The sequence below is a fragment of the Panthera tigris genome, chromosome C1 (assembly GCF_018350195.1).
Source record: "Panthera tigris isolate Pti1 chromosome C1, P.tigris_Pti1_mat1.1, whole genome shotgun sequence".
NCBI lineage: Eukaryota > Metazoa > Chordata > Mammalia > Carnivora > Felidae > Panthera > Panthera tigris.
In genome coordinates, this window is record NC_056667.1 from 123,221,559 (window position 1) to 123,233,819 (window position 12,261).

A 12,261-nucleotide genomic window follows, 5' to 3' on the forward strand; every position below is an offset into this window, starting at 1 on the left:
CTTATATGTTCTCAAAGGCCCCAGTGCACCTCATTTTCTGTGTGAGTGTCTCTCATTTCATTCTTCTGTGATTAAGCATCCCCCTCACTTCTTCTGCCAGGCTGGGACCACCTTGACTTTCCAGGTCTGCGTGACACTGACACCCAACAAATACTTATAGGATAGACTGAATCCATCTAGATGTAAGGCAATGGTTTGAGAAAATGTTCTTTTGCTTATTTTTATATGTGTCATTATCCTTCTGTCCATGGGAATTAGTCAGTTCTAAAGGAACTATGGACAAAGCATTAGTGAGAATAAACAGAAATTCACTGTTTGCTAGCAAACCGTATGTCAAACAGCTAGATGAAGAAACTAGACTCAAACATGAAAACCTCCAACCTGCTTAAGAAATCCTTGGTGTTGCCTTTGTATTGCAAGGCAAGGAGATGAGGATCTAGGTAGCAGCAGAGGCGATGTGAAGTGGTGAAGTGTGTGGGCATGCGTGTGTTCTGGCAAGCCCGTGTGTGTGTCTGGATGTGGCTCTGCGTCCTTCTAATAAACATACCCCTTTTTAAGAATACACAGAGGGGATTTCCTACTCCCAAGCGTTTTTCTCAAATCCTCAACATGTTCTTCTTTTCCCAGAAAATAACAATCAGTGCAAAAGGGATTGAAGCACATTTTAAATTTAGATTATACCCACTTGTGTATGTTTTATGAAACCCACTAGCAAGGAAATAGCGTACACGAGGCCTTACCTTGTTAGTTTGTCTAATTAGTCTAAAAAGCCTTGAAAACAATTTCCAGTTGGCATTATTACTACACTCAACTACCCCTTTGAGAACGTTCTCTTACAATGCATGGAAATGGATTGTCTACCCTCATGCAATTAGTTTCAAAACAACTGGCATGTGTAATCAGGGGCCAGTATTATGAATACAAAACATCTGTACTGCTAAGAGGGGTTCTGAGCTGCCAATCACCTCTTTGGCAACAGTTAATTTTTGCAATCAAGAAAAGAGGGACTCTCCCTCTAAAAATTCTGTCTTCAGAAGAAACTCCACGCGAAATGGTTCTGTGGATGAAAAATTATGGTTGGCTCGACACATCCCGACAAAACCTTCAGCATGCTGGCAGAGGGAGCATATGGAAAACAAGACTATGAGTTTCCATGAAGAAGTGCTGTGAGCTTTTTGAGTGATGGGGAGGGATGACCAGTGGGAGAACTGGGACAAATAAGAAGTTTCTATGGTGTGATTCACATAAATTTGACTTCTGAATACAGATATGGTTTTCTCAGAAATTCTGTACAGGAGGTTGAAGTGAAACCTGGCTGATCGATACATATGGCCCAAGGGCAATATCTGTTTCTTTCAATATCCTTGGATGTATCTGGTCTTTCTTGCCCTAAACTTTGTTGGACCAAGAGCCTGGGGGACAGGGTTTAGAAGTGCTAAACTGGCTTTGCTAGACTGAGTCATCGTTCCCCACTTATGTCAACTTACTTCAGCTATTCTTTCAATTTGGGGCCTTGTAAAGATGATTCTGAGTCTTTTTAAGTCCTGACAGGGCAGAGTACTGCAAATGCCATTTTTCTTGAGTAACTAATACATATGGCTAGAAATATTAAACAATTAAAGAACTTTCTGGAAACATGGTGAGGGTTCTTCAACCACACATCAGTAACCATAAGGCAAGGTGGTCCCGGCTATGAAGACAGTGGGTCTCAAACTGTAGGGTGTATCAGCATTGCTTGCAGGGCCTGTGAACACACAGATTGGTGGGCCCGCTCCCAGAGTCCCTTAGTCTGGATGTCTGTTGTGGGGCCTCAGAATCTGCATTTCTAACAACTTCCCAGGTGAGGCTGATGCTGCTGGGTTCAGAGGTCACATTTTGAGAATCCCCGGTGGAGGAAAACAGCAGCCCCAACTGCAACTCTGAGGAGAGAGGCCACTTTGGGTTTGGAGGGAGGGGGGGAAGGTGTAAGGTGGCAGCAATGATGTCATAACTGGGATTCGAACCTGTGTTCTTTATGGCGTCACCTGTCACCTCCCGGGACAGTGTGGGGAAGGGGAAGAAAGATCAAGAGGGGTTTTTTGGAAAAGATTTTCCTAATTGTTAGTGAGGAGAAAAAGACTGAAGATATATATGCTAGTTTCCACCAGTAAGGTAATGGAATGCGATTAAACGTAGCTTTTCATACTTCCTTAAAACCTGTGTCAGCATTTCATAACAAACCTTAAGATGAACAGACAGATATATGCAAGTTTTATCTTTATTTGGACAGATGACTAAAAAAGCCATCCCGTTAAAGTAATAACCACAGTCGCCAACAAAATCCCAGATGAGAGCGTGTCTGTGAGGTGAAAAGCCAATCCCGGTTGGATGATCCAGCGGGGGCTGAGGGTATGATCCGGGGTGGAGTGTGAGGGGAATGGCTGTGAGCAGAACGAGGGCCCCACACACTCTTCCATTTTCCCCTTTCCCACCATCCTTGCCTTCGTCTCTTTATTATCATCAAATAATACTTATCGGGTTTACTCACACGTGTGGCTCTGTCTTCTTCCACTCTGTTCAAATTTTCTTCCTCACTTCCCTTTCTCTTTGTGGCTTGTTCTCAATCTACTGATCCTTTCCCTCCGGCTGCCAACTGTGAACATCATCCCCACCCACTACATCGAGGGTTTGCTTTTTCAGACACGGCATCCAACTGGCGATGCAGCGTGCCTTGACATAGCTTTTCTCATTCACAGCCTGGAATCACACTTACTGGGCGGAAGAAATTTATCATACAGTGAGGCGTACCTCAACTGTGCCACAAGAATATTAAGTAGTAACCAAAAGGAATTTACAGATGCCTGTACAGTGAAATAGGAAGAGAAGGGAAGAGGGAGGGAGGGAGAGGCTGACCTTCCTTCTCAGTGTCCACATACATGTTTGCAACCTTCCTTTGGAGATCAAAATGCTAATGTTCTGTGGAGGCTGCTAACAGACCTATATTAAGATCTGACCAAGGGAATCCTAAATAGTTCAGCCTTTTGTGAAGAGCCCTTCTACTCCACTTACCTCATCAAGACATCTCTCATACTGTTCCCTTTGATTTTCATTTTCCAAAGCCAATGCTGAATTCTCTGCCTGCAGTGAGATACAAAAATAATACAAATAAATCAATGAAATGTTGTGTTAGGTGACAGCTTATTCAATACAGTTACTAAATATACCTCCTCGGGATCCAAAATAATCTTTGAGAAGAATCTTTGACAAGTTTGCTCTAAGTACTATTATAAATAACTCAGGGATGACTTGTGTCCTATCAACTTGTTCACAAAAGTACATTACCATCTCAAGAAATGCAAAAACTTGATATTCTGAACAGGTAGCAAATAAAATCATGGCCTGATATGAGAGCGTTCTGTAAAAAGATTACAATGTTTATTTCATTCTATGAAAATGTCAATGTAAGAAATGCCTTAATCCACTTCATTAAGACCTGTCACAGTTTCACAACCCAATATTTGTTTAGGCCATAGAAAAGAATCTCAGGTATATTCATGAAAGCATAATTCCAAATGCAAACCAAACACGTGGCTTTCCTTGTTAAGCAATGGCTTTTGAACATAAGAATATAATGAGAAATTTAAGAATTTTACTATATTTGAGCCCCTCCCCCTCCCCCTCCCTTTTAAAAATTACTGCCTCTCTGCTCCCCAGAACCATGTGGGTGTCTGAATGTTAAATAGGTTACTATAGGATACTAGGTTGAATATGTTACAAGTGGAATAAAAACGGGAAAACGTCACGCTCATCAGCATATTAGGTTTTAGAAGGAACATGAAATGGTGACATGGGCACTGCCCTCCACATCTGGTGACCTGGGTCCCCTTCAGCTACTACTGGCTCTAGTCTGAATCCTGAACTGTCAAGTTAACCCTTCCCAAGGCTGCAACATTGACCACACACCCTGCTCCCCCAAACAAGCTCCCCCAAGCAAACTGGCTTCTACCTACCCTTCACTACCTACCCCTTCACCCCAACCTGTCTTGACATTTGGAAGCGGGGGTATAGAGTTCTAAATCCGTTTTTTCCCTCAAAACAACGATGGTGATTTCTAGGTGTTAGAAAGAAAGATCAACATTTTCCCCTTATAGTTTCCTCCTACCTGTTTTTTTAACTTTCTATTTGAAATAATTTCAAACTTGCAGATAATTTGAAAGTGGAAAGAACTCCCTCATACCTTCTCCTCAGAGCCACCAGCTGTTAACATTTTGCCACATTTGATAGATCATCATCTCTTTCTTTCATTGTTTTTCCCTGAAACTTGAGAGGGAACTGCAGGCATGATGTGCTTTATCCCTAAATACTTTTGTGTATGTTTCCATTTTCTTACACAACCAAAGTACAGTTGTCAAATTCACGAAATATTAATTCATACGATACAACAATCTTATCTTCAGTACCTATTTCAACTCATCCATTGTTCCAATAATGTCATTACAGCAATTTTTTTTTTCCAGTCCTAAAACCTATCCAGGGTCAGGCATTGAATCTATTTGTCACCCATATTGGATCTCTTAATCTGGAACAATCCTTTGGTCTTTCATGTCATTAATTTCTTTTTCTTTTTTTCTTTCCTCCCTCCCTCCTTCCCTTCCTTCTTTCCTTCCTTCCTTCTTTCCTTCTTTCCTGTCTTCCTTCCTTCCTTCCTTCCTTCCTTCCTTCCTTCCTTCCTTCCTTCCTTTTTTCTTTCTTGGAAGAACACAGGTCAATTATTTTGTAGAATGTCCCTTAATTTGGGTCTGTTTCAAGTTTCCTCTTGCACACTTGTCAGGAATAGCACAAAAGTGGTGTGTGTGTGTGTGTGTGTGTGTGTGTGTGTGTGTGTGTGATGCTGGGTCCTTCTCAGTGCACATAATTCTATCATATCCATATACCTGTTATTGGACATGTTTACTTTGATCATGTGGTTAAGGTGGGGTCTGCCAAATGTATTTCAAAATCACTTGCCTTTTGTAGATAATAAATAAATCATGCAGAGATGTTTTTAGACTATGAAAATGTACTATTTCTCATCAAACTTTTATCAATTTGTCTTAGCAACCATTGAATCTTGCCTGAATCAATGATTATTACGTTTGCACATGTTGATTTCTCACTCCATTATTCTACTTACACTTATGAGTTTGCATTCTTTTCTAAGAAAGTGCTTTTCCTATTTATTATTTACCTATATGAATACATGGGCTCTTATATTATTGAAAGGGTTCTAAGTCATTACTGAATTTATTTTGATGCCCAAATTGTTCCAACTTTGGAAAGGTGAACCCTTGTAACCTGTGCCTTTTGACATGTTTCCATCATTTTTCTTGATGTTTATTCATTTAGTTGGAGAAAGAGAGAGAGCACAAAGCTGGGGAGGGGCAGAGACAGAGGGAGAGAAGACTCTCAAACAGGCTCTGTCAGCCTAGAGCCACACACAGGGCTTGATCCCACGAACCATGAGATCATGACTGAACCGAAGTCAAAAGTCAGATGCTTAACCGACTGAGCCCCCATATTTCCATAATTTTGAGAAAAGACTCTTTTTAGGCACAAGAAAATGTTTCAAGCCCACTTTGCTTTTTCTCTGCCCCATTCCTGAAATCAGCTATTTCTCTAAGGAATCATGTTTGCTTTTTGTTGGGGAATGATATTTGGAAACTATGATCTGAGTGTTAATGTGTTCCCATTGCTACTGAGAGGTCATTTCTTCCAGTCCCTTTCAGTAAAAGGGTTTCTCTCTTCTTCTCTTCACTACACCTACACACACACACACACACACACACACACACACACACACACACACACTCCATCCCTTACAGAATTCTTCCTTGCCTTCTCCTTTTCTTATTTGGGTCTTCCTTTTCTGCAGGGAGAACACAGGCATTCACTATTATTACATTTATTCATTTATTCAACCCTACTGCGCATACAAAATTGTTACACTATGAAAAACAGTAGTAAGAAGAGTTCACAATTTGTTTTTTCTTTAGAATGCAGGTATACATAGTAACAATATTGTGTTCAAAAGTTACTAGATTGGTAACTGTCCCCCTTTCATAATGGTTATGCTATTCATTCCTTCCTGCAGTTCAGTCCATTTGTTTCTGATGGTAGTAATATTTAATTTCTCTTCTTGTGCATTTCACCTCCATTTTTGAATATAGAAAGTGTTAATATGATTCCCAGTGTCAAAACTATACTAAAAGATACACTCAGCAAGGGGTCACTTCCTCTCCCACCCCTTGTCCTCCACGGCCCTCCACCTCTTACAGGTTCATTTATAGTGTTCTCTACTCCCTTCTGTGTCTTCCTTTATTGTTACTATCAAGTTACAATGATGTCCCCTGGCCCTCTGCAATTACATATGCCACAATTCCTACCAATCCTCTTGTCACATTCTTTCTGCTTAAATCAGCATGTTTCACATTCACGTCCCGTTCTTCGACCCTGCACCTATCCTTGTTTTAGCTTCTTTAATACATGATGATTGGAGGAGGTGGTCATATATTTTTCTTCATTTCTTTAGCATCTTAGAATTTTCCCTCTTCCTTTTTCTATCAGAACCAGATCTTCAAATGGCACCTCTTCCTTTTTCCTTGCTTCCCTCTCTCCAGAAACGTTGCTTTTATGAGACAGTTACCTCAGGTCCCCCGCACTTTCAAGCCCTGCCCTACAGCCAGCACTGGGCACTTCCCGTCTCCATCCATGGCCAGTACTGGGAATGTTTTCCCCACACCCTCTGCTCCCACCCTCGCCTGGGACACACAGGCTTGTAGCCTTTGTTCTGTGGATATTTCATTTTTATCTTTCTACTTAACAGTGATTTGGAGTTCTAATGTTCTATTTTCCAGTAACTCAGAAGACATGGGTCATATGTGGTTTTCTTTGTGCCTCTGATGACTGCAATGTTTTCTTTGACAGATACATTAAAAGCTCCAGCTTTAGACCAGTTTGTTAGTTTAATCAACAATGAAATTCAGGTCGAGTGATCAAATGACAACGGGGCACAAAAGTTGAGGGAAATTGCTGGGAGAAGCCTTTTTGGATGTGGTCTTGCTAGTGTTAGATCATCTCACCCTATTCCTGGTTTGAGTCCCAGGATTCAAACCCCTGTTTCTTCTTCAGGTACCAGTACTAATACTCGACTTTGACTTCTTTCCTACATTCTTGTCATGGGTAGACATCTGCCACACCGTCCAGTGATTCCACCTCCTGCTGATTATCTGCTTATTCAATATTGGTTATTCCTAGGCTGTTTCTTCTCTTCGTTTCCACCCCCCCTCCCCCCCACCTTCCAACACTCAACTGAAAGCTGTTTCCTTTTGATCGCTGCTATTTCCTTCAGGGACTGCTGTGGCCTGTCACATTGAACTTCATTCATACCTGCAGCTGGTGTTACCTCCCAGGTCCTCCCTCAGTCGAGGTGGGAGGACCAGTTCTAGGTTCTAGCCCCAGTGTGGCAGTCTATATGGCAATACTCATCATGAAACCTTTAGCGAGCCATTTAATGTTGCTGGGTTTACAGTTCTTTAGGTAATAAATGAAGGGAACAGCCTAGCCAATCTACAAAGCGACTTCCAGTTCAAATATTTGAATACTGTGAATCACAGGGGAACTGCCAGAATTCCAATTCTATAAAGTTGCTGCTTTCTTTGGAGAAATTGAGCTTGTGTGGGGTCTGCTGGTTTCAGTAAGGCAACTGCACAAAGGATAATGGGAATAGATAAAGGAGAGAATGGCAATGCCAGTTTACGTTGTTTTCACTTTAAACGTCTTGGAAAAACTGTGTAAGGAAGTAAAGCTGAAAATGGGAATTTATATGGGATGTCTCTATCTCACTCCTACCCACAATATCATGTTGCAATAACACTACAATCGATCCATTCAGATAATTACCATCATTACACCACTTACATTACTTGCCTCACGTTTACTGCTCTGACAATCTATTACAGGCAAGCAAATTAAATACCTAAAGGGTTCTGGGGAAGACAAAGTCGTCACATTTATGGTTAATGCGTTCTGTTACAGAGACCAATTTAATTGATGTAATCCTACATATCCCAGGGGACAATAGAGATATTAACAATTATGCCAGTGAAGTTCAAATAATCTTGAACCTGTGATCTTCTTTAATGCATTTGCACTTATTAGAAATTCAGGATTTACCTGCTACCAAGATGAGGCAACAGGGGAAAAAAAAAAACAAAAGAAACAAACAAACAAAACAAACCTAATTAAATGTGATTTAAAGAAACAGTGGATAATTTTATGGCAGGGATGGGAAAGGACAGGGAGAGAGGAAAAGAGAAGTAGGTGTTACTACTGAGACTTACAGAAATGACAACACGGGTCTTTTTTAACTTTAAGAAATTATGTTATTAACTCAGTATACTCAGAGGATGTAACTAGAGCATGCATGCTAACTAAATGTACTGGGTCTTGGTATTCAGTTTTGCCTTCTATAACAACCAAAACCTTTTGCCAGACTTACTTCCTGATTTAGAGCTCCGTGTGGTTTCCTCACAACCCCCAGGTGCTGGGATCTAAGTTCCTGATTTCATCTCTAAAGTTCTCACACATTTTTATAAAACTGAATAGCTTTCTAGAGTAAATCTATATCGTTTGGGTTTACTGTGGAGGATGGGTATAAATTAATATATACTTAAAAGGAACGATGTTTTTCAAAGGTCTTGCTCAGTGAATAAATGTTAGCCAAAACTTACAAATGACTGAACAGACCGATGCTTCTAGATTGCTGCTGTACATTAATTCTCTAAATGCTTATTATATTTGAAATCTCTCTATACCATAAATAGCTTAATACATCTTTGATGACTGAATATCTGTGTTCCCCCAAACTCCATATGGTGAAATTGTAATGCCTGATGTGATGCTACTAGGAGATGGGGGAGTGGTCTTTGGGAGTGATTAGGACATGAAGTTTGAATCCTCCAAAATGGGATTAGATTTATATAAAAGAGGCTCCAGAGACCTTGCTAGCTCCCTTCCACCATGTGAGGACACAGCAGGAAGGCGCTGGCTGTAAACCAGGAAGCAGACCCTCAACAGATCTTGACCATGCCAGAGGCGTGATACTGGACCTCCTGGCCTCCAGAACCGTGAGAAATAAATTTCTGTTGTTTATACACCACCCAGCCATGGTATTTTGTTACAGTGTCCTGAATGGAATAACACAACATCCTCTTCCATAGCCAAAGGTAGGATATTTCTGCACAAGAAAGTTCCCTCTGCATTAAGTGACAATTCCACCGTAAGCTTTTTACCTTGCATAGCCTTCCCACTCACCTATCCAACATCCATCTATCTGTGTTTGCTGCTTGAGAGCATGTGGCAGCTCTCAAGGCAGGCCAGCCTCCTGGGTCTCTTGTGAGGACCCAGATCTTGTTTCCTGGGCTGCACGCCTTTGCTTCTGCTGCATTAGCCTGGAGTCTGCCCCACCTCCCTAGTGGCCCTTCTAAATCCCACTCAATATTTTGTGGTCTGATTCAAACATGAACCTCAAAAGCTAAAATGGGGGTGTATATTAAATTTTAAAAAGCAATTTCAGATGTACAAAACTATTTGGAAACCATTACAAAGAATCCTCCTACCTTTCACTCCCAATGCCTCAAAAGGTTACCTTTTTGCCACACTTACGTTATTACTTGTTTATAATCAGAGATCACTAAAAGAATTTTTTTCAAAGTAAGATGCAGACATGATATCCCTTTACCCCTTAATACTGTGAAGAGTATTTTACAAAAAATGCATTTTCTTACATAGCTGCTGTATAGTTATTAAATTCAAGAATTAACTTCCATACAAAATCCTAGTCCACTCTACAGACCTTGTTCACATTTCACCAATTATCCCCCTAATGTCCTTATTGAGTCCGGGATCAACTCCAGGTTCCCTGCACTTAATTATCATTTCTTTGTAGTCTCCTGTAATGTGGAATAGTTCCTTTGTCTTTCGTGACTTTGACATTTTTCAAGAATACAGGCCAGCTATTTTGTAGAGTATCCATCAATTTGTTTCATGCTTCCTCATGGTTACATATAAATATTTTTGGCAAAACTATCACAGCGATGATATCGTGTCCTTCTTGGTACATGACATGAAGAGATATGTGGTGCAGATTTATCTCATGACTAGCCTGCTAACTTTCATCACTCAATTAGGTTGGTATCCACCAGATGTGACCATGAAAAAGGTATTTCTCTTTATAATCAGTAACTATCTTGTGGGAAGTTACTTCAAAAATATATAACTACCCAAAGTCTTTGAGATTATGCAAATATCTAAATAGCCACACATTGTTCATATATTTTAGCATCCGTTGATAATTTTTTGCCTGAAACAATTATTACAGTGATGGTTACCAAATAGCAATTTTTAAATCCCAATATTACTCCTATGTTCATTAGTTTGACCTCTATTATAAGGAGGGGGTCATACATTTTAACAATTAATTATAATGCCTTCAATTGGGATTAATAGTTTTATGAATATTGATAATATTCTCTCAAGCCAAACTGTAAGCCCTTTGGGACCGGGATGATGCCTTATATGCCTCTTTTCAAAAGAGTAAGATTTAAAATTTTACTATAGTTCTGGGTGGAGCTAAAACTCACTTTGATATTTATATGTACTTAATACCAGTGAGTTTGCACAAGCAGTATGTCAGGCACTTTTACCTATGTGCTCTCTGTGGTGGTCACAGACATACATACAGATATATCCTGATGTATCTTTTTGATAATAACTTATTCACAAGTGGGAAGTTAAACAAATGACAAACAATTTTTACTCTTTACATATGTCAATTTATTATTATGCTATCTATTGTTTCCAAACAACAACAAACAGTATACATCATCTGACACATTTTGACAACTGGCAGAATATTTAAAGTTTCTACTTCTCTATACTAAGCAGTATGAGAAATTGGGTTTTTGTTCCTAAAGTGTTAATTTCACTCATCACTAGTATTACCATAGCGGTAGATTAAAAATGACTGAAAATGCTTTATGACGTATGTCCTATACTCTGGACTGGCCTTATTGACTTGTCTGGCTAATAGAATGTAGCTGAAGTGCCATTATGGGGACTTCCAAGGCTAGACCATGAGTGTTTTGGCTTCTACTTTGGCCTCTCAGAACACTAGCTCTTGGAGTCTTGAGCTACCACGTAAGAAAGCTGGTATGTTCACGTGGTATCAGGCCAGGGCCACACGGAGAGGCCCTGGAGGATGAGATGCCCTGTGGAGAGATACAGGCCAGGGAGCACTGAGAAGCCAGATATGGGAGCAAGGAAGCGATTTTGGAAATGGATCTTCTAATTCTAGGTTGGAAATGAATCCAGCTGTGTCCTTTTCAAATTCAGGACCCACACAGTTGTGGGAAAAAATAAAACAGTCATTTTAGGCCTCAAAGGTTATACAGCAATAGATAAGTGGAATGGACATATTTAGGAGATGAGCCAGAACATCAATTTTTCCCTGCATACATCCAGTTACTGATCTCTCACTGTTCTCCAAGAAATATTCTATGGAGGCTACAAAGATATACAAAATAGGGGTTACCTCAAAGAAGGAAATAGCCTCATAGAGGAAACAAATTAATTTCTCGCATTGAAAGCTATCATACAATAAGATTAGAGGGAAAAATAATCGGCTAATTTTACCTGAGGTAGGAAGAGGGAACTTGACCTTTGAATGAGCCTACTCAATAGGCATTCAAACCAACAGCAAAAGTCCTCATTGGAATGAATAAAAGAAGTATTACAATTTTGAACAAAATACCAAGCAAATGACATCTGGCTTGTATTAGGAATTGGAAATTATCCCACCATGATAGAATCCTGGGTGTAGATGCTGCCAAATTATTATGAAAGTGAATAATGTCAGGCACCAGTAAATATCCACTGCAGAGAATATCTTGGGTTCAAGAGTGATGAACAAGAACAAACTGATGGCGTGCAAATGAAAGCAGTAGAAATGCAGCAGGGATACTGTGGTCTGGAGGAAAGAAGGTGGAAAGAGGAAGGAAAAAAGAAAAAGAAGAGAAGTCCAATCCACAGAACTTAAAAAGGATGCATCCCTGTGTCTACCTCTGCTGCAAAAGGTGGTCTTTTTCAGAATGTGTCTTCCCATCTGACCGAAAATCTTTCAGTTCAGCAAAGGTACACAGGTCAGAATAAGGGTAAGAAGGCTATTTGGGAAAGTGTGTTCCTTTA

At 40.1% G+C, this 12,261-nt stretch overlaps 1 protein-coding gene across 1 annotated transcript in view; it reads right to left on the reverse strand.

The window, feature by feature from the left end:
- Nucleotides 1-12,261, reverse strand: part of NCKAP5 (NCK associated protein 5) — a 676,395-nt gene that overhangs the window by 161,231 nt on the left and 502,903 nt on the right. Inside the window, exon 7 of the mRNA XM_042993887.1 lies at nt 3,049-3,117. Coding sequence (XP_042849821.1) covers nt 3,049-3,117 — 69 coding nt within the window. The remainder of the gene's footprint in view (nt 1-3,048; nt 3,118-12,261) is intronic.